The 23,923-nt window shown below is 42.2% G+C and overlaps 1 protein-coding gene across 1 annotated transcript; it reads left to right on the top strand.

Annotated features, from left to right (window-relative positions):
• The first annotated feature begins 559 nt into the window (after window positions 1-559).
• On the top strand, window positions 560-23,682 carry LOC134206132 (cytoplasmic FMR1-interacting protein). The gene is made up of 8 exons (XM_062681820.1): window positions 560-609; window positions 1,212-1,503; window positions 1,561-2,475; window positions 2,587-3,360; window positions 3,426-4,805; window positions 22,603-22,841; window positions 22,911-23,058; window positions 23,120-23,682. The coding sequence occupies exons 2-8, from the start codon at window positions 1,294-1,296 to the stop codon at window positions 23,315-23,317; spliced, it is 3,864 nt and encodes a 1,287-aa protein (XP_062537804.1). The 5' UTR covers window positions 560-609; window positions 1,212-1,293; the 3' UTR covers window positions 23,318-23,682.
• The last annotated feature ends 241 nt before the right edge of the window (window positions 23,683-23,923 follow it).

Genomic DNA, 23,923 nt, shown 5'->3' with positions numbered 1-23,923 from the left:
AATTCGGAAGTCGGGACTTCCGAACCGAACTTTCTTCCGAAGTTTTATCTGTCAAACTAATTGATGCGTTATTTAGCGCATCTTTAGGCGAATCTAGCGCACTATTTCCGAAGTTAGGAAAGTTTCCTGTATCTGGAGAAAAATCCAACTTCGGTATAAAAAGCGGTCTAGCTTTTATCCGGATAGACAATAATATGATTACTTTGCGAAAAATGAAGTAATCTTGGATTACTTGTCACCAAAAGATATTTTAGTTACTAGATAAAGATTGTCGCTTCGGTTCCCTTTGTTCTGCTGTCCGAAACATGTGTGGTACATACCTGTCAAATCGTATGGATTTTCCTTCTTTGACATTTAGCTTCCCTATCCTCGCCAGCAAAAGATGTTCCGGACAGCGACGACAGCGACAATCTTTATCTAGTAACTAAAATATCTTTTTTGTCACCTCAAAGCATCTTGGAAACCCCTTGAAAAAAACTTTCGTCCTTCACTGTTGTCTACAACGCCACCTCTTGGCGAACTTTTTCCACACGACCTGTCTGGCGCAGCATCAGCCGTCATTGATTGGTGTGTGAAATTTTCTACTGGAGGGCGTAGATTCGTGTCCAGGTAAACTATTTTGCTTTTATTTGCGTGAAAATCGTAAAAGTTCCCGTGAAAAGTTTGTTCGCCGTGTAGTGCCAGTGTCCTGCTATCGGTGAAATGCAAATTCGATTGATTCAGTTGTCGTTTTGGTCCGTGAAGTGCAAAACAAGTTCACATTTTCGATGGGAGTTTCATTTGTCATCCATTTTTTCCTGTCTCTGGCTGTCTCCCGTATTCGCACCGCACCGCGCCGCTCCACCCACCCAACACCGCCGACAACAACGTGACCGCTGATGCGATGGGATGCGGGTTTGTTTACCACCCATCTGCTAATGGCACGGTTGGTTGGATGTAAACAAAATTCAATTTAATCTCGTAGAGTGTAATAAATAATAAGTGAGACGATCTTGGGCGAAGTTGTTATCTACGTTTTGTGTATTATAGCAATGCAATCTGCATTTTTCTTCATTTGTTTTGTTTGCGCATGTGAATCGCGTTTCCTCGGGAAAAATGTTTGAGCACAAGTGGTCACTGATTTTCTCCTATAATCCGATCGTTTGGCTCTGATTACGATGTGTCTCGCATGAGGGATTCATTAAATGAAGTTTTTCTTACGGTTTTTCTAGAAACAAACATTGGTTGATGCGGTACAAGTTTGGCTAAAAGTGAGTCCTCCGATTAACCTAGCTTGTAAAAGTGCGGACGGAAATGGCGCAGGAGAAGATTACCCTGGCCGATGCACTTTCCAACGTGGAAGTGTTGGATGAGTTGCCCTTGCCGGATGAACAACCCTGTATCGAAGCGCAGCCCTGTTCGGTGGTCTACCAGGCCAATTTTGACACGAATTTTGAAGATCGAAATGGCTTCGTCACCGGAATTGCGAAGTATATCGAGGAAGCAACTACTCATGCAAATTTGGTAAGATTGTTTGAAACTTGTTCTGTTACTCAATGTTAATATTTGTTACCGTTCTAGAATCAACTGTTGGACGAAGGTCAGAAGCATGCCGTCATGTTGTACACTTGGAGATGTTGTTCTCGGGCGATTCCGCAGCCCAAGTCCAACGAACAACCGAACCGTGTGGAGATTTACGAAAAGACAGTGGAGGTGCTGGCGCCGGAGGTCAAAAAGCTGCTCAACTTCATGTACTTCCAACGTAAGGCAATCGAAGCGTTTTCCGGTGAGGTCAAACGACTGTGCCACACCGAAAAGCGTAAGGATTTCGTTTCCGAGGCGTACCTCCTAACGCTGGGCAAATTCATCAACATGTTTGCCGTGCTGGACGAGCTGAAAAATATGAAATCGAGTGTCAAAAACGATTACAGTACCTACCGGCGTGCGGCTCAGTTTCTGAAGGTGATGAGCGATTCTCACACCTTGCAGGAGTCGCAAAATCTGTCCATGTTTTTGGCCACGCAGAACAAGATACGGGACACCGTCAAAGACACGTTGGAGAAGATTATGGGCTATGAAGAGCTGCTCTCGGATGTTGTGAACATTTGCGTGCATATGTACGAATCGAAGATGTATATGACCCCAGAGGAGAAGCATATGCTTGTTAAGGTCATGGGTTTCGGATTGTTTCTGATGGATTCGGAGATTTGCAACATCAATAAGCTGGATCAGAAGAAGAAACTGCGACTGGACAGAATCGATAGGATTTTCAAAAACTTGGAGGTAGTTCCACTGTTTGGTGATATGCAAATTGCCCCTTTCAACTACATTAAGCGGAGCAAGCACTTTGATCCGAGCAAGTGGCCACTGTCCAGCTCGCAGGCGATCAGTCCGCAGGCAGACTTGATGGTGCATTTGCCCACGATTCGGGAGGACCACGTGAAGTACATATCGGAGCTGTCGCGCTACAGCAACGAAGTCACGACGACCTATAAGGTTGGTAATCACTGTTTTAGGCTTCCGGGAGACTGGAATCAAAATTCAAATTCTTGATTTATTGTAAAAAATATGCCTGCGCGATGATTTCAAAATTCTGATTTGTTTCAGGACAACGCAACCGATGCGGAAAACAAGGCTACGGCCGATCTTGCCCTGCGCGGCCTCCAACTACTCTCCGAGTGGACATCGGTCGTTACGGAGCTGTATTCGTGGAAGCTGCTGCATCCAACCGATCATCACCAAAACAAGGAATGCCCAGTGGAAGCCGAAGAGTACGAACGGGCCACCCGCTACAATTATTCCGACGACGAGAAGTTCGCCCTCATTGAGGTGATCGCCATGATCAAGGGCCTCCAGGTGTTGATGGCTCGCATCGAAACCGTTCTGTGCGAAGCGATTCGTCGCAGCATCTACGCCGAACTGCAAGATTTCGTACAGCTGATGTTGCGCGAACCGCTGAGAAAAGCGGTCAAGAACAAGAAAGACTTGATCCGATCGATCGTGATGTCGGTCCGAGAGACGTGCGCCGATTGGCAGAAGGGAACTGAACCGGCACATGATCCGGCACTCAAGGGTAAGAAAGATCCGGATGGAGGGTTCCAAATCAGTGTACCACGACTGAACGTGGGCCCATCGTCAACTCAGCTGTACATGGTACGGACCATGTTGGAGTCTTTGATTGCCGATAAATCTGGAGGCAAGCGGACTCTGCGGAAGGATATTGATGGATCTTGCTTGCTGCAGATTGATGCTTTCCACAAGCTCTCGTTTTACTGGACGTTCTTGTTAAGCTTCAGCGAGACTTTACAGAAATGTTGCGACTTGTCACAGTTGTGGTACCGCGAGTTCTATCTAGAAATGACAATGGGACGCAAAGTCAACGTAAGTTTGTTATAATGACTGATATTCAATCATGGTAGCGGATATAATTAATCAAATCTTTTCAGAAATGTACCGTTCGTCACCAGCACAACGAGGAATGCAATGACCTCATAACGATGGAGAAGCGAATTCAATTCCCCATCGAGATGTCGATGCCCTGGATCCTGACCGATCACATCCTCCGCACGAAGGAACCTTCGATGATGGAGTACGTGCTCTACCCACTGGATCTCTACAATGATTCGGCCCTCTACGCCCTAACCATCTTCCGGAAGCAATTCCTTTACGACGAGGTAGAGGCCGAAGTCAATCTGTGCTTCGATCAGTTCGTATACAAACTAAGCGAACAGGTCTTCGCCCACTACAAACAACTAGCCGGCAGTATCTATCTGGACAAACGCTTCCGCGTCGAATGTGAGGTTCTCGGAATTAACTTCCAATCGCACCCGAGAAACAACCGGTACGAAACTCTCCTCAAGCAGCGGCACGTCCAACTGCTCGGACGCTCCATCGATTTGAACAAACTCATCACCCAGCGTATCAACGCCGACATGCAGAAAAGCTTGGAATTGGCGATCTGTCGTTTCGAAGCCAGTGACATAACCGGAGTGGTCGAACTGGAAGCCCTGCTCGCAGTTAACAAGCTCTGTCACAAACTCCTCTCCAGATTCCTCGCCCTGGATGATTTCGACGCCATGCTGAAGGAGGCCAACCACAACGTACTCGCTCCATACGGTCGCATCACGTTGCATGTCTTTGTTGAACTGAACTATGATTTTCTATCAAACTATTGCTACAATGCAGCTACTAATCGCTTTGTTCGCAACAAACTCCAGATCCCATTTTCGGGAGCGATCACTCGCGAGAAAGCTCCGGTCATGTCCCACTATTACCTGTGGGGTTCCAAACCACTTAATGCAGCCTTCTCCACTCAGTACGGCCAGTACACGGGTTTCGTCGGATCGTTCCACTTCCACGCAATGTGCCGCTTGCTGGGATATCAAGGAATCGCCGTTGTGATGGACATCATTCTGAAAGATATCGTCAAACCGTTGATTCAAGGCAATCTTCTCCAGTTCACCAAAACACTCATGTCCGCAATGCCAAAATCGTGCAAACTTCCACGCTGCGACTACGGGTCGCCCGGTGTGTTGAGCTACTACCAAGCCCATCTCGTCGACATCGTACAATATCCGGATGCGAAAACTGAGCTGTTTCAACTGTTTCGAGAATTGGGAAATTCGCTGCTATTTTGTTTGTTGATCGAACAAGCTCTTTCGCAGGAGGAGGTGTGCGATCTTTTGCATGCGGCCCCATTCCAGAACATTTTGCCGAGACCGTACTGCAAGGAGGGCGAGAAGCCGGAAACCAAGCAGAAACGCCTGGAGACGAAGTATGCATCACTGCAGATCGTGCCAAACATTGAGAAGTTGGGAACGGCTAAGGTAAGTAGGAGTTGTTGTGTTTAGTAGCTTGTGTGGTAGGGGAAATATGGGCATTATTAGAGGCAACACGCGGAGCAGATAGGACATCCCAGAAAATATTGAATAATTTGGGGCGATTCAAATATGACGTCCACTACTTTTTGAAATTTCTAGACCCCTCCCCCTTTCCTTAAGTCACGCTTTTTTTAGGTATACATAACATATGTAGTATCACAAAATCTTAGACCCCCTCCCCCTAAAACTTGTCACATCATTGTTGAACGACATTCATTATTTTATAGAAACAACGGATCATTCACTAAAGTTGGAACGATCTTTCGAAGCAAAAGAAATTTCACTTGCAGCGTTCCTTGACATTGAATGAGCATTCGATAACACATCTCAAAGTTCAATGAACAATGCTATGTTGAAACGAGGCATCGATGTAGGGGGACAAGGGGCAATATGGACACCCTAAGGTTTTAATCCATTTTAGGTGATTTAAATTGAATATAATTCGGATTTCTAGCAATTACATGATACTATTACTCGTTAACTACCAGTTCTGCTTTGAATCGTATTGAAAATAAGGCAATTTCAATCAAATAGGACGATTTTGTAATAGTTAATTTTTCACTACTCTCGGGAAGGTAGCGGGGTAGATTGGACACCCCCATGGGGCAGTATGGACACCCTTATAAAATATGAAGAAAATTATCTTACTTGTGATTATATGCCATTGTAACCTATTTTATGGATCATCCAACATAAATATTACCCAATTGTTCATCTTCCTGTCATGATTTTGTATGAGACACCTAAAATTGTGTTTGGATCATCAACATCCGAAAATCTATTTCCCTCTTCTTAAGCGAGGTCATGTATGGTCGTTTTCTATATTAATTCCATGACGAATAGAAGAAGATTGATTACGTACCGCAAAAATATGCCACTTTCAGCCGGCCTCATACATGTATGTCGAACTTTTTGTATGAAGCATATGATTGTTTTTATATGGATCCTCTACTCTAAGCATTGCATAATCTATGCATACTCTTATTCACTCTACTGGCATCGCCAATCCTTCCAATGGGTTGTACCGATCAACTTGCCAACGAGATTGTCAAATCTATACAAAACACTTCCTTTTTTTGTTGCACTTACAGCGACTGTTATGGTATATATATGCTTCTATGGTATATATGTATGTCATGTACTGGAACTTTTATAGCGATTTATAATTCCGCACCATAATAACACGAAAATAACACGATATGAAAGCCAAGTTCGATGAGTTTGAGGTTATGTTTTTAATTTTTAAGGTGTCAGTTCTACCCCCATATAGAGTGTTCAGGTTGCCCCAACAGGTGAACAAATTTAAAAACTGTTGGAAATTTTGTAAAATTAAAGGAAACTTGTCACAAATGCAGGCCAGGGCACTGTAAATAACAGAATTTTGCTATGGGATGACCAATAATTGAAAAATCATCTTCTGTGGTAAAGTAAAGCTTATTTTATGGGAGGTGAAACTTATAATTTTTAACCATTTGGAAGACATTCTAACTTTTTTGTCAAATTTATGCGCTAAGAAAATAAAACAATGGCTTCTACGCTATAAATTAGTTGTTTATGAAAGGATTATAGAGTTCGCTGCATTGAAAGTAGAAAAATGATTGAATTAACAAGAATATTGGGGGTGTCCAATCTGCCCCGGGTGTTCATAATGCCCCCTGGTCCCCTATGCATTGTTAATTGGATTGGCGAGATGTTAACAAAAATAGAAATATCGCTAACCTTGGAAGCTCATAAATTAGTGGGTGAGCAGTTAAAGAAGGCGTTTTTTCACCTCTATTGTGGTCTTTAATCGTCGATAATCTTCCCAAGCATCTGGAGGTCGAGGCCTCGAAATTATTGACTTCGCGGATAAAGTGATATTGGTTAGAGGAGAATATGGCTATATTATTTCTAACCGAATGCAAATTGCTCTAAATTTCATCACATAATGGTGTGAGAAAGAAGGAGTAAATATAAATCCTTCAGAGACCACATTAGTGACATGCACAAAGGAAAGAAATACCGTGGAAGTACCATATTTGATGCAGGTCCAAACTTGGCGCACTTTCATATCAAATGATTTATAAAACTTGTTTTCGCCAAAAATATATCAAAGAATCAAGCTAGATGGCTTTATTTGCTCTTCTTCTTTGCATATATGGCTTAAGGCCTAAATTACCGTAATCCAGTCATTGACAAGAAAACAGCCACGTGCTTGTACCACCCCCAGGAAAAAATCCGCCCACTGAGGAGAAAATGCATTCTCCAGCTGAATCGGGGAAGTACTCTTGTTTTAAAACTACATCAACATATAGTGGTGACTTCAATACATCCGTGGGATGCTACATTTGGATGAATTTCGTAATATTATTTGAAAAAACTGCCTTTTGTAGAAAATATTGCAAAGTTGAAAAAATATTTTTCCAGGAGGGGAAACCGTCGATTTACTCTCACGCTCTCTTATACTTTGCAGATACTCGAAAATCATCGTTCAGTGTTGCGTGTTGATTTGTTTTATATGTTATGCTTGTTTTCTCGAATATGTACGTAAACATTAGACTGGCCCAGGAAACAAAAAGTTGTCTGACTCCACGGGGCACCCCCCAGGATTGTGCCTTTGGGTGAGAAAATCAATCTCTGAAAATTTCAGCTCAATCGCTTGTTGCATAAGCTGGCGCATTTGATTTGAAGTTTGTATGGGGATTTCAGCCAAAATGTATAGGAAAATACACCTCCATCACTCTTTCGATCTGGAAATTGGTTCTGATTGCTCAATTGGCCTCAGAATTGCAAAACGGCAGTTGTTGGTCGAATTAATTGATTGTTCGTGCCGCTGTTGATAAAACTTGTTGGATGTTTGAATAAACGAGAGGTGTAGTCAATGTTGGTCAAACTGCTTGACCGTGTGTACGTTCCATAACTTTCAAACTCAATCAAGCATCTGGAGTTAGACTTGACAGTAAGCTGAATTGGAACTTACATCTCGAAGAAGTACCCAGCAAAGCTTCAAATGCTCTATGGATAAGTAAGGCGACGTTCGGTAAAAAATGGGGATTAAAGCCACAAATGATTCAGTGGATTTATACGGCGATTGTAAAAACCCAGATTCTCATATGCTGCATTAATATAATGGCCCCAAAAACGGAAGAGAGTAGTTGGTGTAGTACTTAAGTCGTTGGAAAAACTTTAAAGATTAGCTACTCGTGCAATAGATAGAGATAACTACTTTGAAGATCAGAAGAGATTCAAACTTCCTCGGAGGTGACCTAAAAGGTCATCTTAGTATTCTAAACAAAATAAGTATCAACTCACTGATCACAAACAATGATGACGGGATGAGGAAAAGATACAACTTCCAACAATGTTTGATGTAATTGAACTTGAACGAAGTATATGGACTAACAGCGGACCAACTCTTCAATCAGGATTAATTGTATTTTATATCGATGGTTCTTAGATGAATAATCAAGTTGGAGCAGGCGTTACTGGCCCATAGATAAATATGTCGATTTCCATGGGCTAGTGGCCAACTGTTTTCCAAGCTGAAGTTCAGGCTATTCTGGAATGCTCCAATTTTTGCTTAAATCGAAATTATAGGCATTCAAATATTTGCATAATGTCTGATAGTCAGGAGAGGAGTCGCGTTTCAATGCATGCAATGTAGGAATCGTGAAGGAAAAATATGGATCCGCGTAGGTACATTCTATTATTCCAGCGGGAATTCAGTGGAAATGCACATGACGCTTGCCGGTAGCAATGTTCAATACATCCGAGTGTTTGACTTGCACCCAAAATTGCCAGACAATGAACTAAAGCAGCGTCTTTCGGAGTACGGGTAAGTGAATCGTGTGGTGCGGGAAAAAATCCCGCCTAGCTTAGGCCTGAATCATTTGTACACCGGCGTGCGAGGTTTCTATATTGATGTCAAAAAGGAAATTCCGATCAAAATTGAATAACTTTCAAACTGTTAGTTTTGGATACTTGGTATCTTCTACAAACTTTCTAGACATGCAAAGACGCACATTTTGATGTAATGAGTTTGATTATTAATCCACCTAAAAGTGAGATGAAAATTTTCTTTTTACCAAAAAAATAAATAGTGAATTTGATTTTTCAGAAAAAGGTGTAGTTTTCGGTATTACGAGAAACTGCGTAGAACATTCCGAAGCTCTATCTAATAAACATATCGAAATATAAGCGTTATCTGAGGATGACCCCCTTAAAACAGTTTTTTCAATATAACCTTTCAATCAAATTTTTTACATTTTCGTAGTCTTCTACAAAATTATTCGGGCAAACAAAATATGCGTTTTTGATTACTATAGAAAGTTTTTACTTTTTAAATTAACAAATTTATTCAAGTTTTTCCATTATTTTTCCTTAAGTAATTCCTTCCGGCGCAAAATGGCGCAGTAGGTTCAAATGGTATCTGAAAGTCCTAGCTTTCTTCTATAAGTGACATGTCAAACCCTTTGAAGGCAAGCATAGGCAGGGTATGTTACATTCAGAAGAAGTTGTCAATGTATTGGTACTACAATGGTAAAATGTACTTTTAAACCTTTTATTTTAAAGGTTAAGTGTAAGATGCTACGTCACAGAAAAAGAGAATTTGCCTACCATATATTTGTAACCCCTGTGGGCCCTCCTTAGCCGTGCGGTAAGACGCGCGGCTACAAAGCAAGACCATGCTGAGGGTGGCTGGGTTCGATTCCCGGTGCCGGTCTAGGCAATTTTCGGATTGGAAATTGTCTCGACTTCCCTGGGCATAAAAGTATCATCGTGCTAGCCTCATGATATACGAATGCAAAAATGGTAACCTGGCTTAGAAACCTCGCAGTTAATAACTGTGGAAGTGCTTAGCGAACACTAAGCTGCGAGGCGGCTCTGTCCCAGTGTGGGGATGTAATGCCAATAAGAAGAAGAAGAAGAAGAAGATATTTGTAACCCTTTTAAAAAAGATGTAGAGCGAAAGAGGAAATAAAAAGTCAGTTCTTGTTTGAAGGCCAATGAAACGAGTTGTATTTTTCTTGACTCGATTCCCCGGGTTCTCGGTCCGATTCCCCGGGTTCTCGTTTTGATATTCACTTCCCGGCATGGTGACAATATAAGAATTTTCATTAGTGGTCCTTCGAGACGAAAGAAAAAAAAATCAAGGGTTGTGTACAAGACACGACCGCCCGTCGTAAACTACGTGAAACAGTTTGGTGAAATGAAGAATCTAGTGCCAGTGCAAGAATACATATTTGCAGCAGCTCTCTGCAATACGCGCTCGTTATTCTGCTTCTGCTTCCTGAGAAGAACCGATTTTTCCAATATCCCATATGTATTTGGAATAAAATTTGCTCAGCAACTCCACCGATGCTTAGAGATGTCATAAAATCTCGATTAATCGATTAGTAACTAATCGATTACTCTCGATTCTTGTCGATTATTGAATCGATTAATCGTTGGGAAGTAATCGATTCAAAATTAATCGATTATCACAACAAATAATCGATTAATCGAAGTAATCGATTAATTTGCGATATCTATGGTTGTCAGTAATCGAATCTCCGCGATATTTCAAATGAAATGCCACGCGCGCGGGGGAAAGTAGTTTTCTTATAATCAATAAAGATGGCCCATTGGTCTTGCCTCTTTGTTGTCCGGTATGACTGTAAATATTGTGTACCCGTCACACACTCACTAAAGGGGCGTGGCTAGAGGTTCAACTTTATTGATTACAAGAAAGCAGCTCTTCCGCGCGCGCGAGCCATTTCGTTCGAGATGTCGCGAAAAGCAGATCGTAGTCCCACCATCGGCATCGGCGGAGCTCCTACCGGAAATCTTATTCTCACTGATGGTGTGAGTCGTGCGGTCGTCATCATCAGCATCAGCAGCGCTCAGATTAAAATTTTCTGAAGTACTAACGATTGGCTACCAAAGTAAAACTTAATTTCTTGGTGATGGCAGATTGTTTTTCATCGGTAGCATGATCACGAGCTCGCGTCAGAGAAAGACGCTGCCGAAAATTATTCGCGTGGATAGCAGTGGCAGTCAAGTGAAATTTCAAAAATTATAATTTTGGTAGATAATCTGATATTTGTTTCCGGTTTTATTTCCATTCATTCGAATACGTTTTTGCAGCTTCTCCTTCTGACACGTGCTCGTGATATTACTACCGACGGCAATATTCTGCTGTCGCCAAGCGATTATAATTTGCACTTTAGGAAAAATTCGTCTAGGTTTAACCTTCGCTTCCATAAAATTGTGATCTATCGATCGATTGTTAATAATCTGCCTTCCCAATCACAAACTGCAACAAAACCAATTAAGAAGCTTGATTAAATTTCACTTGGCTGTCACTGATCCATACATTATGGCGTCGCCAAACGGTTAATTTGCCCTTTGAATAATATTCGCCTCGCCTCAATCTTCCTTTGTATAAAATAGTGGCCCTGAGAAGAACCGAATCACTGAATGACTAATCACTAACAGCTGTTGACTACGACCACACGATCCACTCCACAAAAAATATAAATTGCATAGTAACTCCGCCGATGCTAAGACCGCTCTCCGCGACATTTCAAATGAAATGCCTCGCGCGCGGGGGAAAGCAGTTTTCTTGTAATCAATAAAGATGGATCATTGGTCCCGCCTCTTTGTGGATCGGTATGAGTGCAAATATTGTGTAACCGTAACACTCACCAAAGGGGCGTGGCTACAGTTTTAACTTTATTGATTACAAGAAAGCAGTTTTTACGCGCGCGCGAGCCGTTTCGTTCGTTAGAGATGCCAGGAAGAGCGGATCGTGGTCCCACCAACGGCTTCGGCGGAGCTACTACCGGAAGTCATCCGATGATTCGGCCCTACGCACGCCGTTAATTTCCAGATCCAAAAATGCTGCTTGTAACACGGATTTAAAGATGTACTGCTGTTGCCACGACCGCCACCACCAAACGAAAAATTTTCATCCGCACCACCACAGCCGGACCGCTTCTGGACGCCTTGGTCCGCTTTCCATGAAATCCAAAATGAAAATGACGCGCGCACGCGAAACACGGGGCTTTTTATACACAGGGAAAACCAAGCAGTGGATCAAAAGGCCCGTACCTTACTGCAATCTGATGTCCGTGTTGAGGATTTATGAACGGGATTGATTATTTCTGAATTTTTCACCCGGTTTGGAAAGAAATAACATTTTCAATAGTTTGCCGTTGATAATGAATAGTTTTAATACAATTAGCAAATTGGTGGAAAGTTTCCGAATCTATTAATAAGAAAATCTCTAAAATCCGTCGAGCTTGCTTGAGCTTGAGCTTGATTGACTGCTCGTAGTTGCTACTCCATTATGACCAGATCAGCTGTTCTTGCACAGGGAACCAACAGATGTTTGCTTGGGAGTAGCACACATCTTCAATGTACAATGTACAATGTACAGGAAATGATGATGCAATCACTCGCCCACTGCAAGCCGAATATACCTCTGCACTTGCCACGAGTTCATGCGGAATTTGTTGGAATTTCTGGGTTAGGTTGGAGAGGCAGGGGTCCGTCTTGGTTAACGAGCTGCCAATGTGATAGATAGGAGAAGGTAACTGATGGAATTTCTAATTGGATGTAGGAAACGAGCTCTATAGTTCATTTCCAATTCTAGCAGATTACTGTTAGAATACTCAAGTTGAAGGTATAGGAATAGTAATAGAAACGGTATGGAAGTCCATTTCCAGTTCTAGCGATTGCTAGAACATAAGAAATAAAGAGAAAGATAAAAAGTAGGAGAATGGAACGGACCTGGGATTGAACCCATGACCTCCTGCGTATGAGGCAGAAGCAGTAGCCCGCTTCGAAACAAGAGAGATCACGCACAGAACTGATTAATTTTATTACCGGCCGCGCAATGCAGAACACAATAATTCGGCCGACCGCGCGATCGTTCTGCTGTCCGAAACAAGAGAGATCACGCACTGAACTGATTAATTTTATTACCGGCCGCGCAATGCAGAACACAATAATTCGGCCGACCGCGCGATCGTTCTGCTGTCCGAAACATGAGAGATCACGCACTGAACTGATTAATTTTATTACCGGCCGCGCAATGCAGAACACAATAATTCGGCCGACCGCGCGATCGTTCTGCTGTCCGAAACATGAGAGATCACGCACTGAACTGATTAATTTTATTACCGGCCGCGCAATGCAGAACACAATAATTCGGCCGACCGCGCGATCGTTCTGTTGTCCGAAACAAGAGAGATCACGCACTGAACTGATTAATTTTATTACCGGCCGCGCAATGCAGAACACAATAATTCGGCCGACCGCGCGATCGTTCTGCTGTCCGAAACAAGAGAGATCACGCACTGAACTGATTAATTTTATTACCGGCCGCGTAATGCAGAACACAATAATTCGGCCGACCGCGCGATCGTTCTGCTGTCCGAAACAAGAGAGATCACGCACTGAACTGATTAATTTTATTACCGGCCGCGTAATGCAGAACACAATAATTCGGCCGACCGCGCGATCGTTCTGCTGTCCGAAACAAGAGAGATCACGCACTGAACTGATTAATTTTATTACCGGCCGCGCAATGCAGAACACAATAATTCGGCCGACTGCGCGATCGTTCTGCTGTCCGAAACAAGAGAGATCACGCACAAAACTGATTAATTTTTTTTACCGGCCGCGCAATGCAGAACACAATAATTCGGCCGACCGCGCGATCGTTCTGCTGTCCGAAACATGAGAGATCACGCACAGAACTGTTCAATTTTATCACCAGCCGCGCAACGCAGAACACAATAATTCGGTCGCACGCGCGATCGTTGTGCTGTCCGAAACAAGAGATCACGCACAGAACTGATAAATTTTATTACCGGCCGCGCAATGCAGAACACAATAATTCGGCCGACCGCGCGATCGTTCTGCTGTCCGAAACAAGAGAGATCACGCACTGAACTGATTAATTTTATTACCGGCCGCGCAATGCAGAACACAATAATTCGGCCGACCGCGCGATCGTTCTGTTGTCCGAAACAAGAGAGATCACGCACTGAACTGATTAATTTAATTACCGGCCGCGCAATGCAGAACACAATAACTCGGCCGACCGCGCGTTCGTTCTGCTGGCCGAAACAAGAGAGATCACGCACAGAACTGATTAATTTTATTACCGGCCGCGCAATGCAGAACACAATAATTCGGCCGACCGCGCGATCGTTCTGCTGTCCGAAACATGAGAGATCACGCACAGAACTGATTAATTTTATCACCGGCCGCGCAACGCAGAACACAATAATTCGGCCGACCGCGCGATCGTTCTGTTGTCCGAAACAAGAGAGATCACGCACTGAATTCCTATTAATAAGAAAATCTCTAAAATCTGTCGAAAGATAAAGTCGCTATTACCGTTTGAAATCTTACATGATTTCGTGACGGTCCCCAATTTGGAAATTTTCATTTTGCATCCTGTATCCGAGTCTTCCCCTTAGACGTAGTTTACGTCAAAAAAATTAAGCATTAATGATAATCAATAGTATCAATAGAATTGGCAAATTGCTGAAGGGTTTCCGAATCGATTGATAAGCAAATGTCGAAAATAAGACGATGTCGAAATTAAAGACGCTATTAGCGTTTGAAATCTATCCTAATTTTTGTGACAGTCTCGAATTTGGAAATTTCCGTTTTAAACCCTGTATCTGAGTCTTCCCCGTAGACAAAGTTTACGTCAAAAAATCTGTAGCAAACATCAATACTGACGCCATACATTTTTTTCAGTCATAATGCGAATCAATTGTTTGCATGGTCTCCTTCCGATACTTGCTTGGGATTCAACTACCGACGTTAGCGTTGCGCTTTGAATAAAGTTCATCTCGGAACCGATTTCTTTTTCAATCATCAACAGGAAAAATACAAAATTAGATTCTCGCGGGAAAATTTCATGTTGTGCCGACAACATCCAAATCGTTGCAAACGCCACATTAGTGAATAAATTGCTGTAGCAATCTTCCGATGACAGCCTATGCTCGGACCGGCACTAATGCTATGATTCCGCTACCGATGCCACACAATTATGCTTTGTTCTATGAAGAAAGTCCGTCTAATATCAACATTCTCAATCACTAAAATCATACAACTCCGAATTACGAATTTCACCGAAGAATTTTCCAGTTCCTAACGGTTGCATTTTAGGAAAATTATTTCAACTTAACCTTCCTCCCAAATATACTGATGGTCCTCAAAAGAACCGATTAATTGCCACTTATGTGCCTTATTAACAGCAGCCACTGGGCTGCGCGACCGCCATCCGATGATTCGGCTCAACGAACGCCGTCGATTGCCAGATCCACCGAAGATGGGACACGGATGAAAATGATGTGCTGCTGCTTCCACGACCGCCACCACCACCGACCGAAAAAATTTCATCCGCACCACTGAGACAGCCGTTGTCACTGGGACCGCTTCTGGACGCCCTGGTCCGCTCGCCGTGACATCCAGAATGAAAATGACGCGCGCACGCGAAACACGGGGCTTTTTATACACAGGGAAAACGAAGCAGTGGATCAAAAGGCCCGTACCTTACTGCAATTTGATGTCCGTGTTGGGGATTTATGAACGGAATTGAATTTTTCACCCGGTTTGGAAAGAAACAACATTTTCAATAGTTTAACGTTGATAATCAATAGTATCAATAGAATTGGCAAATTGCTGGAGAGTTTCTGAATCGATTGATAAGCAAATGTCGAAAATCTATCGAAAGATAAAGACGCTATTAGCGTTTGAAATCTATCCTAATTTCGTGACGGTCTCGAATTTGGAAATTTCGGTTTTACACCCTGTATCTGAGTCTTCCCCTTAGACGTAGTTTACGTCAAAAACAGTGCGTGGAAAAACCGGAAAAACAGTTTGAAAATTAGACATTACGAATTGACAAAATGGCGGAGAGAGTGACGACAAAAACTCTCGGTGCTTACGTGCACAGTATTCGATTCAAATTTGCAACAAAGCAAGTTGTTCAGAAGTTAAACGTGTTATTGTACGGTGTTGAAGGTCGTTTGAACAGATATCGTGCCAACGTGATAAATTTTCGTGGTTTTCGAAGTAAGGAAGAACTGGAGAAATTCCGCCTTCGGTTGCAGCAGTTACCTCAGGAAGATGTAGTTATTATCGCCGAGTTGTTGAACGGTGACGCGACGACAGTTACGAAAAAGGATTTGTATGACCTAGTGGCGAACCTGGGCTCCACCATGGACGACGAACCTATAAAGAAAATGGAAAGAAATCGGCAGGCTTCAGAGCTGGAAGCTAAAGGTGCTATCAGTGCGTCAGGATCGGTTTCTATGCATACACTGAGGATACTGGCCGTAAGACTATCATACGATTCTCTTTTGAAATTTCGCCACAAGAAAATGTATTGATTTTCATACGATTCACTAATGAAATGCATTTCATACGACAATATTATGAAAAATTTTAAGTTCGTTTAAAAAAAATGTAACCTGGTTTCGAGCCATGGACGTCGTGATTAGGAGGCGTGTGATCACACCACACGTCCACCGACGCTTCGAGGAATTGTTTTGTTGGATATCCAATAAAAAGACAGATTTGACTGAAATAAGATCTTAAGATTTGCATAGTTCAATTCTTATGAAACATTATCATAAGTTTTGTCGTATGAAAATCTTACGACCAGTATCCTCAGTGTAGTGTTCGATCGACGTTTAGTTCGGCCGTTGAAGAGGCAGAAAAGGAACTGGAACTAACGAAAAAAATACTGAAGCTAGAAAGAGCCAAGATGGAAGCGGAACATAACCTCAAATTGAAAGAAATTGAGAACAAAATTCTCCAAGCAAGGTTAGATGATCAGGACCTGCAATCCGAAGCGAGCTCCTTGTACAGTGTGAAGAATACGTTGAGAAATGAGTTCAAGACAGTAAAAGACTGGGTTGATAGAAGTGTTTCGTATGCGAAAGAAGAAATCCCAAGTTTCCCGAAGATCCCCGATGAGGTAGTGTCACATGAACGTCGATTGCTTCCCCCCATGAACAATCCTGCTTCAAATCGACTTGAGAAGTTGTTAACTCGCTAATTATTAGGATTAAAAAAGTTATTAAGATAAAAAAGAAACAACAAATATGCAGAAAATCATTCTCACTGTACACGTTTTGGATGAAACTCGAGACCAATAATGATGATAACCAAGATGAATACAGTACTAGGTGCTCCAATCTACCAAGTCTGTGGAAGAGAAGAAGGCAGTGAAAAATTCATTTTCAGTGCAAAACTAAAACCAACCGGCTGGTTCTCTCATACTAAAATCCAAGATGGCTGAATCGTGGATTTGGTAGATTGGAACACCTAGTGGTGTATTCATCTTGATGACGGCCACTACCTTTAGGATTAGAAGAGGAAAATTATTTTGAAACTCATTGCTACAAGAGACCGAGGAATCCTCTGCACCTCCAGGAACGCCACGGGAAAGGAACAGTTGGTTAATTTTCTTAACGTATTCGGGTCAATATGATCCGCATCGCACTTTCAAATTGTAATAACTCATTAACGAAAAAATGTGAAGTTCTTTTGGCCAAGATGCAGGAACTTGCCAATGGCCTCAAGGTTAACGATGACTTGCTAAAAATGCTGTTTTTACAACGGCCTATTCTGACCATCAGCGATGGAACACTGGCTAAGTTAGCGGAAATGACTGACAAGATGTGGAAATCTCCGCAAGCATCTGCGGTATCGTCTTCGTTAAATGCTAATGAGGAGATGGAAAAGATGAAGGAGCAACTGGAAGTGCTGAGTGCAGAATTCCGGCGTCTCAAATCCGGTCCATCACACAGTATGGGTCAACGTCGCGGTCGTTCGGCTTCGCGCTCCAGGAGTGGATCGGCAATGAACGATCAAGTGTGCTGGTATCATCGTAAATTCGGTCAACTCGCCGACCGCTGCAAGGAGCCTTGCAAGTACAGTCAGCCAAAAAACTAAATAACCCCCCACCTGAGTCGGCTGAGGTGGGCAGCATGTTTTCCAGCCGACGACTGAAACTATTCGACAAGACTAGTGGCATACGATTCCTGATTGACACCGCTTCAGACGTGTCCATCGTCCCAGCATCGAGAACTGACGAAACTATCAGCACCGATTCCATTTGTGTTACATGCCGCGAACGGGTCGGAGATAAAGACATTTTCTACCAAATTCATTGCAACGGATCTTGGTCTCAGGAGGCGGTTTACGTGGAATTTCCTGGTTTCTGACGTTAACCATGCGATTATCGGAGCCGATTTCCTAGCTCATTTCGGCTTACTCATCGACATGAAGAACAGAAACCTCATTGACGCCAGGACAAACTTGCGATCCGCTGGCGAAATGACAGTAGCTGACATCCACACCATAACAACCGTTAGTCTAGACCATCCATTCCACGAGTTGCTAAAACAATATCGCGAAATAACACTTCCGGCTACGATGCAGGCAAAAGCCCAGCCTGACGTCACACACCATATTGTTACGAAGGGATCGCCGGTTTCATCGAAAGCAAGGAGAATGCATCCGGAAAAACTGAAAGCGGCCAAGGAGAAATTCAATGTAATGAGCGAACTCGGTATATGTCGACCGTCTAGTAGCAGTTGGGCTAGTCCCCTACACTGTGTCATGAAAAAGAATGGACAGTTCAGGTTTGTTGGGGACTATCGAGCAATGAACAAAGCAACTGTTCCTGACCGGTATCCGGTGCCACACGTCCACGATATTTTGAACTCCCTGCAAGGTAAGAAAATTTTTACTACATTAGACTTGGAAAGGGCCTACCATCAGATTCCCGTGGAGGAAGCTGACATACCCAAGACAGCAGTTATTACACCATTTGGACTTTACGAGTTTACCAGGATGCAATTTGGTTTGTGCAACGCTAGTCAAACTTTTCAGCGCTTCATGAACAAGTGGGCTTATTCTACGAGTGGAGTGACGTGAGATTGCTCGAATGACGTGAGAAGAGTCGTATAGCCCCATTTGAATAACATGGTCACCTCACGTGAGAATTTCTAAAATCGACTCACCTCACGTCACTCGACTCGTAGAATAAGCTTAAAGATCTTGGGTGACTTGGACGAAGAAGACCATAGAGAACACGTACGAATTGTTTTTGAGCGATTGAAGCAGAACGGTCTTGTAATCAACGTAGCGAAAAGTACGTTTGCACAGCCCGAAGTGCAGTTTATCGGTTACTTGGTGAACAGTGACGGTATTAAACCTTCTACCATCTAGGGTGCAAGCAATCTACGATTATGAGCGACCATCCACGGTCAAAGAGCTTCGACGATTTTTAGCGTTGATTAATGTGTATAAGAGATTTATTTCTAAGGCAGCATCGGCAAATCGACTGGAAATCTTATAATCCAGGCTCCGCGCATAGGCCAGCAGGCAGGAACTGTACAGTGAAGCAGGTTCCTTAACCATCCTTCCCAACGTTTCTTGCTATGTTACTCTCTTTTAACTAACACAAAATCATGGCTCGGGACCAGACACTTCCGCGACTCGACCGAAGACAAAATAATCACACTATCTATTCATGTACATGAGCACAATTTGGTTATACAAACAAACGAGAAATAAAACCGATTTAACCGCTATCCGATTCGGATTCGACTGCAGCGGGGAGAATTTGTTTTGCGCAATTGGACTGCCTGGAGACGGAGGATTGTCAGCACACAAATTTCACACTTTTCGATGGAAACTTTTTTTCCGGCTGCTTCGCGGACACCCAACTGACAAAATTGCGTTATGCTGATTTCAGAATTTTTTGACATATTTCCATGATACTGAGTCATGTTTTCAAGACTCAGCGTCGTTTTTCTTGACTCAGCGTCATGGTTTCATTACTCAAAGTCATGAAAACGTGACTCCGAGTCGTGATATTTTATTTATGAAAATGGGAATAGCATTTTGATAACGCCTCTGGAGGTTACTACCTTACTTTAAGACAAAAATGCTATTATTATTCATGGTTATCGTAGTTTAGACATATACAGCTATATATGTGGACGAAGAATCAGAAGAAATAATTTTTGGCTGTTACGCCCTTTTCAAATGTTGGTCTAGATATATAGTATAGGGTGTCAGGCCATTAGGCCGAAGGTCATTTGGCCGAAGGTCATTAGGCCGAATGGTCATTAGGCCGAATTAGCAAAAAGAAGCAAAAATGGAAAAACGAGAAGTGCTGTCTTCTTTTTCCTTCTTCTTTCTTTTTTTCGCTCTTCCTTCTTGCTCCTTCCTATTTCCTTCTTCTATGCTACTTATTTCTTCTCCCTTCTTTCTTCTTCTTTCTGCATTCCCTTTCCTTCTTTCTTCCTTCATTCTTCTTCTTTCTTGGTTCTTCCTTCTTCCTTTCCCTTCTTTCTTCTTCCTCCTTCCTTCTTCTTTCTTTTTTTTTCTTCTTTTTCCCACGCTTCTTCTTTCTTCTTATTGTTTTCTTCTTCTTTCTCCTTTCTTCTTTCTTCCTTCTCTCCGTCTTTTTTATTCTTCTTTCTTTTTCTTTCTTCCTTTTTCCTTCTTCCTTCTACATTTTCTCTTCTTCCTTCTCAATTATTCCTTCTTTCTTCTTCATTTTTCCTTCATCGGTTTTTCTCCCTTTAACTTCTTCCTTCTTTCTTCTTCGCTTTTTTCTCCCTTTTATGGTGATTATATAATAAAGCCCGTGGTGAATTTCAAATTCACCACACGATTATCTACATACACTTCCAAAAGCCCAAATCTGACGTAATAGTTTTCGTACAGTGCCGAAACTCAAATTATGATTGTTCAGCATAACTAAGCAAACGATCTATCATTATTTCAGCCCCATACGGGTTATGTTCTTTCATCTCGTGCTCTTGAAAAAAATATTGGAAAAGCACGTGGTTTACAAAATGGACGATTTCTGGCATTATTGTATAATCACCTTAACTTCTTCGTTCTTCCTTATTGTTTATTCCTTTTTCCTTCTTCTTTCTTTCTATCTTCGTCCTTCCACCTTTTTCCTTCTTCCTTCTTTCTTCCTTCTTCCTACTTCCTTCTTCCTTCTTCCTTTTTCCTTCTTCCTTCTTTCATCTGCCTTCTTCCTTCTTCCTTCTTCCTTCTTCCTTCTTCCTTCTTCCTTCTTCCTTTTTCTATCTTCCTTCTTCTATCTTCCTTCTTCCTTTTTCCGTCTTCCTTCTTCCTTCTTCCATCTTCCTTCTTCCCTTCTTCCTTCTCCCTTCTTCCTTTTTCCTTCTTCGTTCTTCCTTTTCCCTTATCCCTTCTTCCTTCTTTCTTCTTCTTTCTTCCTTCATTCTTCTTCCTTCTTCCTTTTTCCTTCTTCCTTCTTCCATCTTCCTTCTTTTTTCTTCCTTCTTCCTTCTTCTTTCTTCCTCCTTCCTCCTTCTTCCTTCTTATTTCTTCCTTCTTCCTTTTTCCTTTTTCCTTCTTCCTTTTTCCTTTTTCCTTCTTCCTTCTTTCTTCTTCCATCTTCCTTTTTCCTTCTTCCTTCTTCCTTCTTCCTTCTTCCTTCTTCCTTCATTCATCTTCCTACTTTCTTCTTCTTTCTTCCTTTCTCCTTCTTCCTTCTTGCTTTTTTCTTCTCTCTTTCCACCTTCTTTCACCAGCGGGCTTGGTAGTCATATGGCTACTGCTTCTGCCTCATACGCAGGAGGTCGTGGGTTCAATCCCAGGTCCGTTCCATTCTTCTACTTTGTATCTTTCTCTATATTTCTCATGTTCTAGCAATCGCTAGAACTGGAAATGAATTCCATACCCGTTTCCATTACTATTCCTATACCTTCAACTTGAGTATTCTAACAGTAATCTGCTAGAATTGGAAGTGAACTATAGAGCTCGTTTCCTACATCCAATTAGAAATTCCATCAGTTGCCTTCTCCTATCTATCACATTGGCAGCTCGTTAACCAAGACGAACCTCTGCCTCTCGGAACCTAACCAAATAATTCCAAACAAATTCCGCATGAACTCGTGGCAAGTGCAGAGGTATATTCGGCTTGCAGTGGGCGAGTGATTGCATCATCATTTTCTCCCACTTCCCTACATTGACTTGCATTCTGACGTGGCAGGCGCCAGTATGACCTAACAAATGAGATCACCAGTACTTGTGAAAAAAGAGTACACAAACAGTGATTTTTTATGCTTATTTTACTTATATCTGAAAATCCTACCCATTTTGAACTGCACCTTTTCAAAAATGTTATGCAGGGAGGCATTAATTAGTTTAGAACTTGACCACTAGATGGTGGTATATTTGAATTGAATTTTTTTTCACATTGTAAATATTCTTATCACACAAATTTAAAATTTGTTAAAATGATATTTTAAGCAAAGGACGTCTGTTGGGTGAACTGTCTTGTGACGGAAAAATAATTAGGAATTTTACAAATAGGTGGTTACGCGTGTAGACCCAATGGCCTTGTATCCAGGGTTTTCTTGGATGACCTAAGACATATTCTGTGAACGCATTCTATTTGCATCGCTGGAGAAGGTTGAATATAAAGAAAACTTTTGGTGGACTCTACCACACATTCATTTTTGTCAAAAATACTACGAACCAAAATATACTAGATCTCACATGGAACAATATAGGTACTCAAATATAACAGCTCACTAGCACCGCATCCTGGGAAAAGTGATGATTATAATGAGCACTTTTGTGTAGTCTCGGTTATCCACCAAATAATCACTTCTCAACTTTCACCAACTACAAACAGTGATGATCTTCAAATCATTTAAAAGATTTTACCTAATTGTTTACCCAACAGCAAGCGATGATTGCCCGCGAAGGAGATCTGCTGACCCGCGAGCGCCTGTGCTGTGGTCTGAGCATCTTTGAAGTCATTCTCGGTCGTGTCAAATCATTCCTGGACGATCCGGTGTGGGCGGGCCCTCCGCCGGTTAACGGCGTAATGCACATTGACGAGTGCTCCGAGTTCCATCGGCTGTGGTCGGCGCTGCAATTCGTGTATTGCATCCCCGTGGCCGGAACCGAGTATACTGTGGAGTGAGTTTGAGATGATGAATAATGCTTTGGGATAACATTGGTAATTTGATTTCGGTTTGTTTCTTCTAGAGAACTGTTTGGCGAAGGACTTCATTGGGCCGGTTGTGCAATCATCATGCTGCTGAATCAGCAGCGAAAGTTCGAAGCGTTGGACTTTTGCTACCATATTTTACGCGTGCAACGCGTCGATGGCAAGGATGATACCGTGAAAGGAATTGTAAGTTAAACAATTTTTAAATCGTGTAACAAAATCGTGATCGTAGTTCCTATCATCGTAGAATCTGAAACGCATGGTCGACCGCATCCGGCGCTTCCAGGTGCTGAACTCGCAAATTTTCGCGATCCTGAATAAGTATCTGAAGAGCAACGATGTGGAGGGTTCGAACGTGGAACACGTGCGATGTTTTCCGCCACCGCCACATCCGACGATGGTACCGTCGCACTATCACGATCCGAATAAACTGCGGGCGCAGTAAAAAAAGAACCTAATTAGGATAACAAAGCTATATAGTATGAAAATTATTCTCGATTCGCCTATCATAGGAGACAGAAATCATAACAATGATTTTTATAGTACTGTATTCCAGTAGGCTAAGGTGTAGTACTCCAATGACCAAACATTTATTTCGATCGGAATCGATTATAATACGGAAAGTTATAGGCATTTTATAACGATGAATGTTTCTGCGTTTACGTTTTAGTTTTTATTTTATATAAATATTTATTTTTGTATTGAAATTCGTATTATGTGTATTTAGTTGCGTTAGATACGTATGTTTAAAATTTAAGTAATCGATTGCTGAGCGGATCAGAAAGAATATAAATTATCTACACTGATGAATATAGTCGCTTTACAAAAAATCGAATGTTAGGCTGAGATAAAAAAGCGAAACTGAATTAGCATTTTAAATGCGTTATTACTCAAAGCACTTTCAAAGACATCATCAAGGTATGACATAGATAACTTAGCAATGAGTAGAAGCAGCATGGAAGGATTGAAACTTAACGAACGGCCAAATCGATCTTTGGTATCGTTGTCTACAACTCAGAATAAACTATATACTAAATCGCTAAATCACCCG

This window comes from Armigeres subalbatus, chromosome 1 (assembly GCF_024139115.2).
Source record: "Armigeres subalbatus isolate Guangzhou_Male chromosome 1, GZ_Asu_2, whole genome shotgun sequence".
In the NCBI taxonomy this organism is placed as follows: Eukaryota; Metazoa; Arthropoda; class Insecta; order Diptera; family Culicidae; genus Armigeres; species Armigeres subalbatus.
This window is presented reverse-complemented; position numbering and strand designations above follow the sequence as displayed.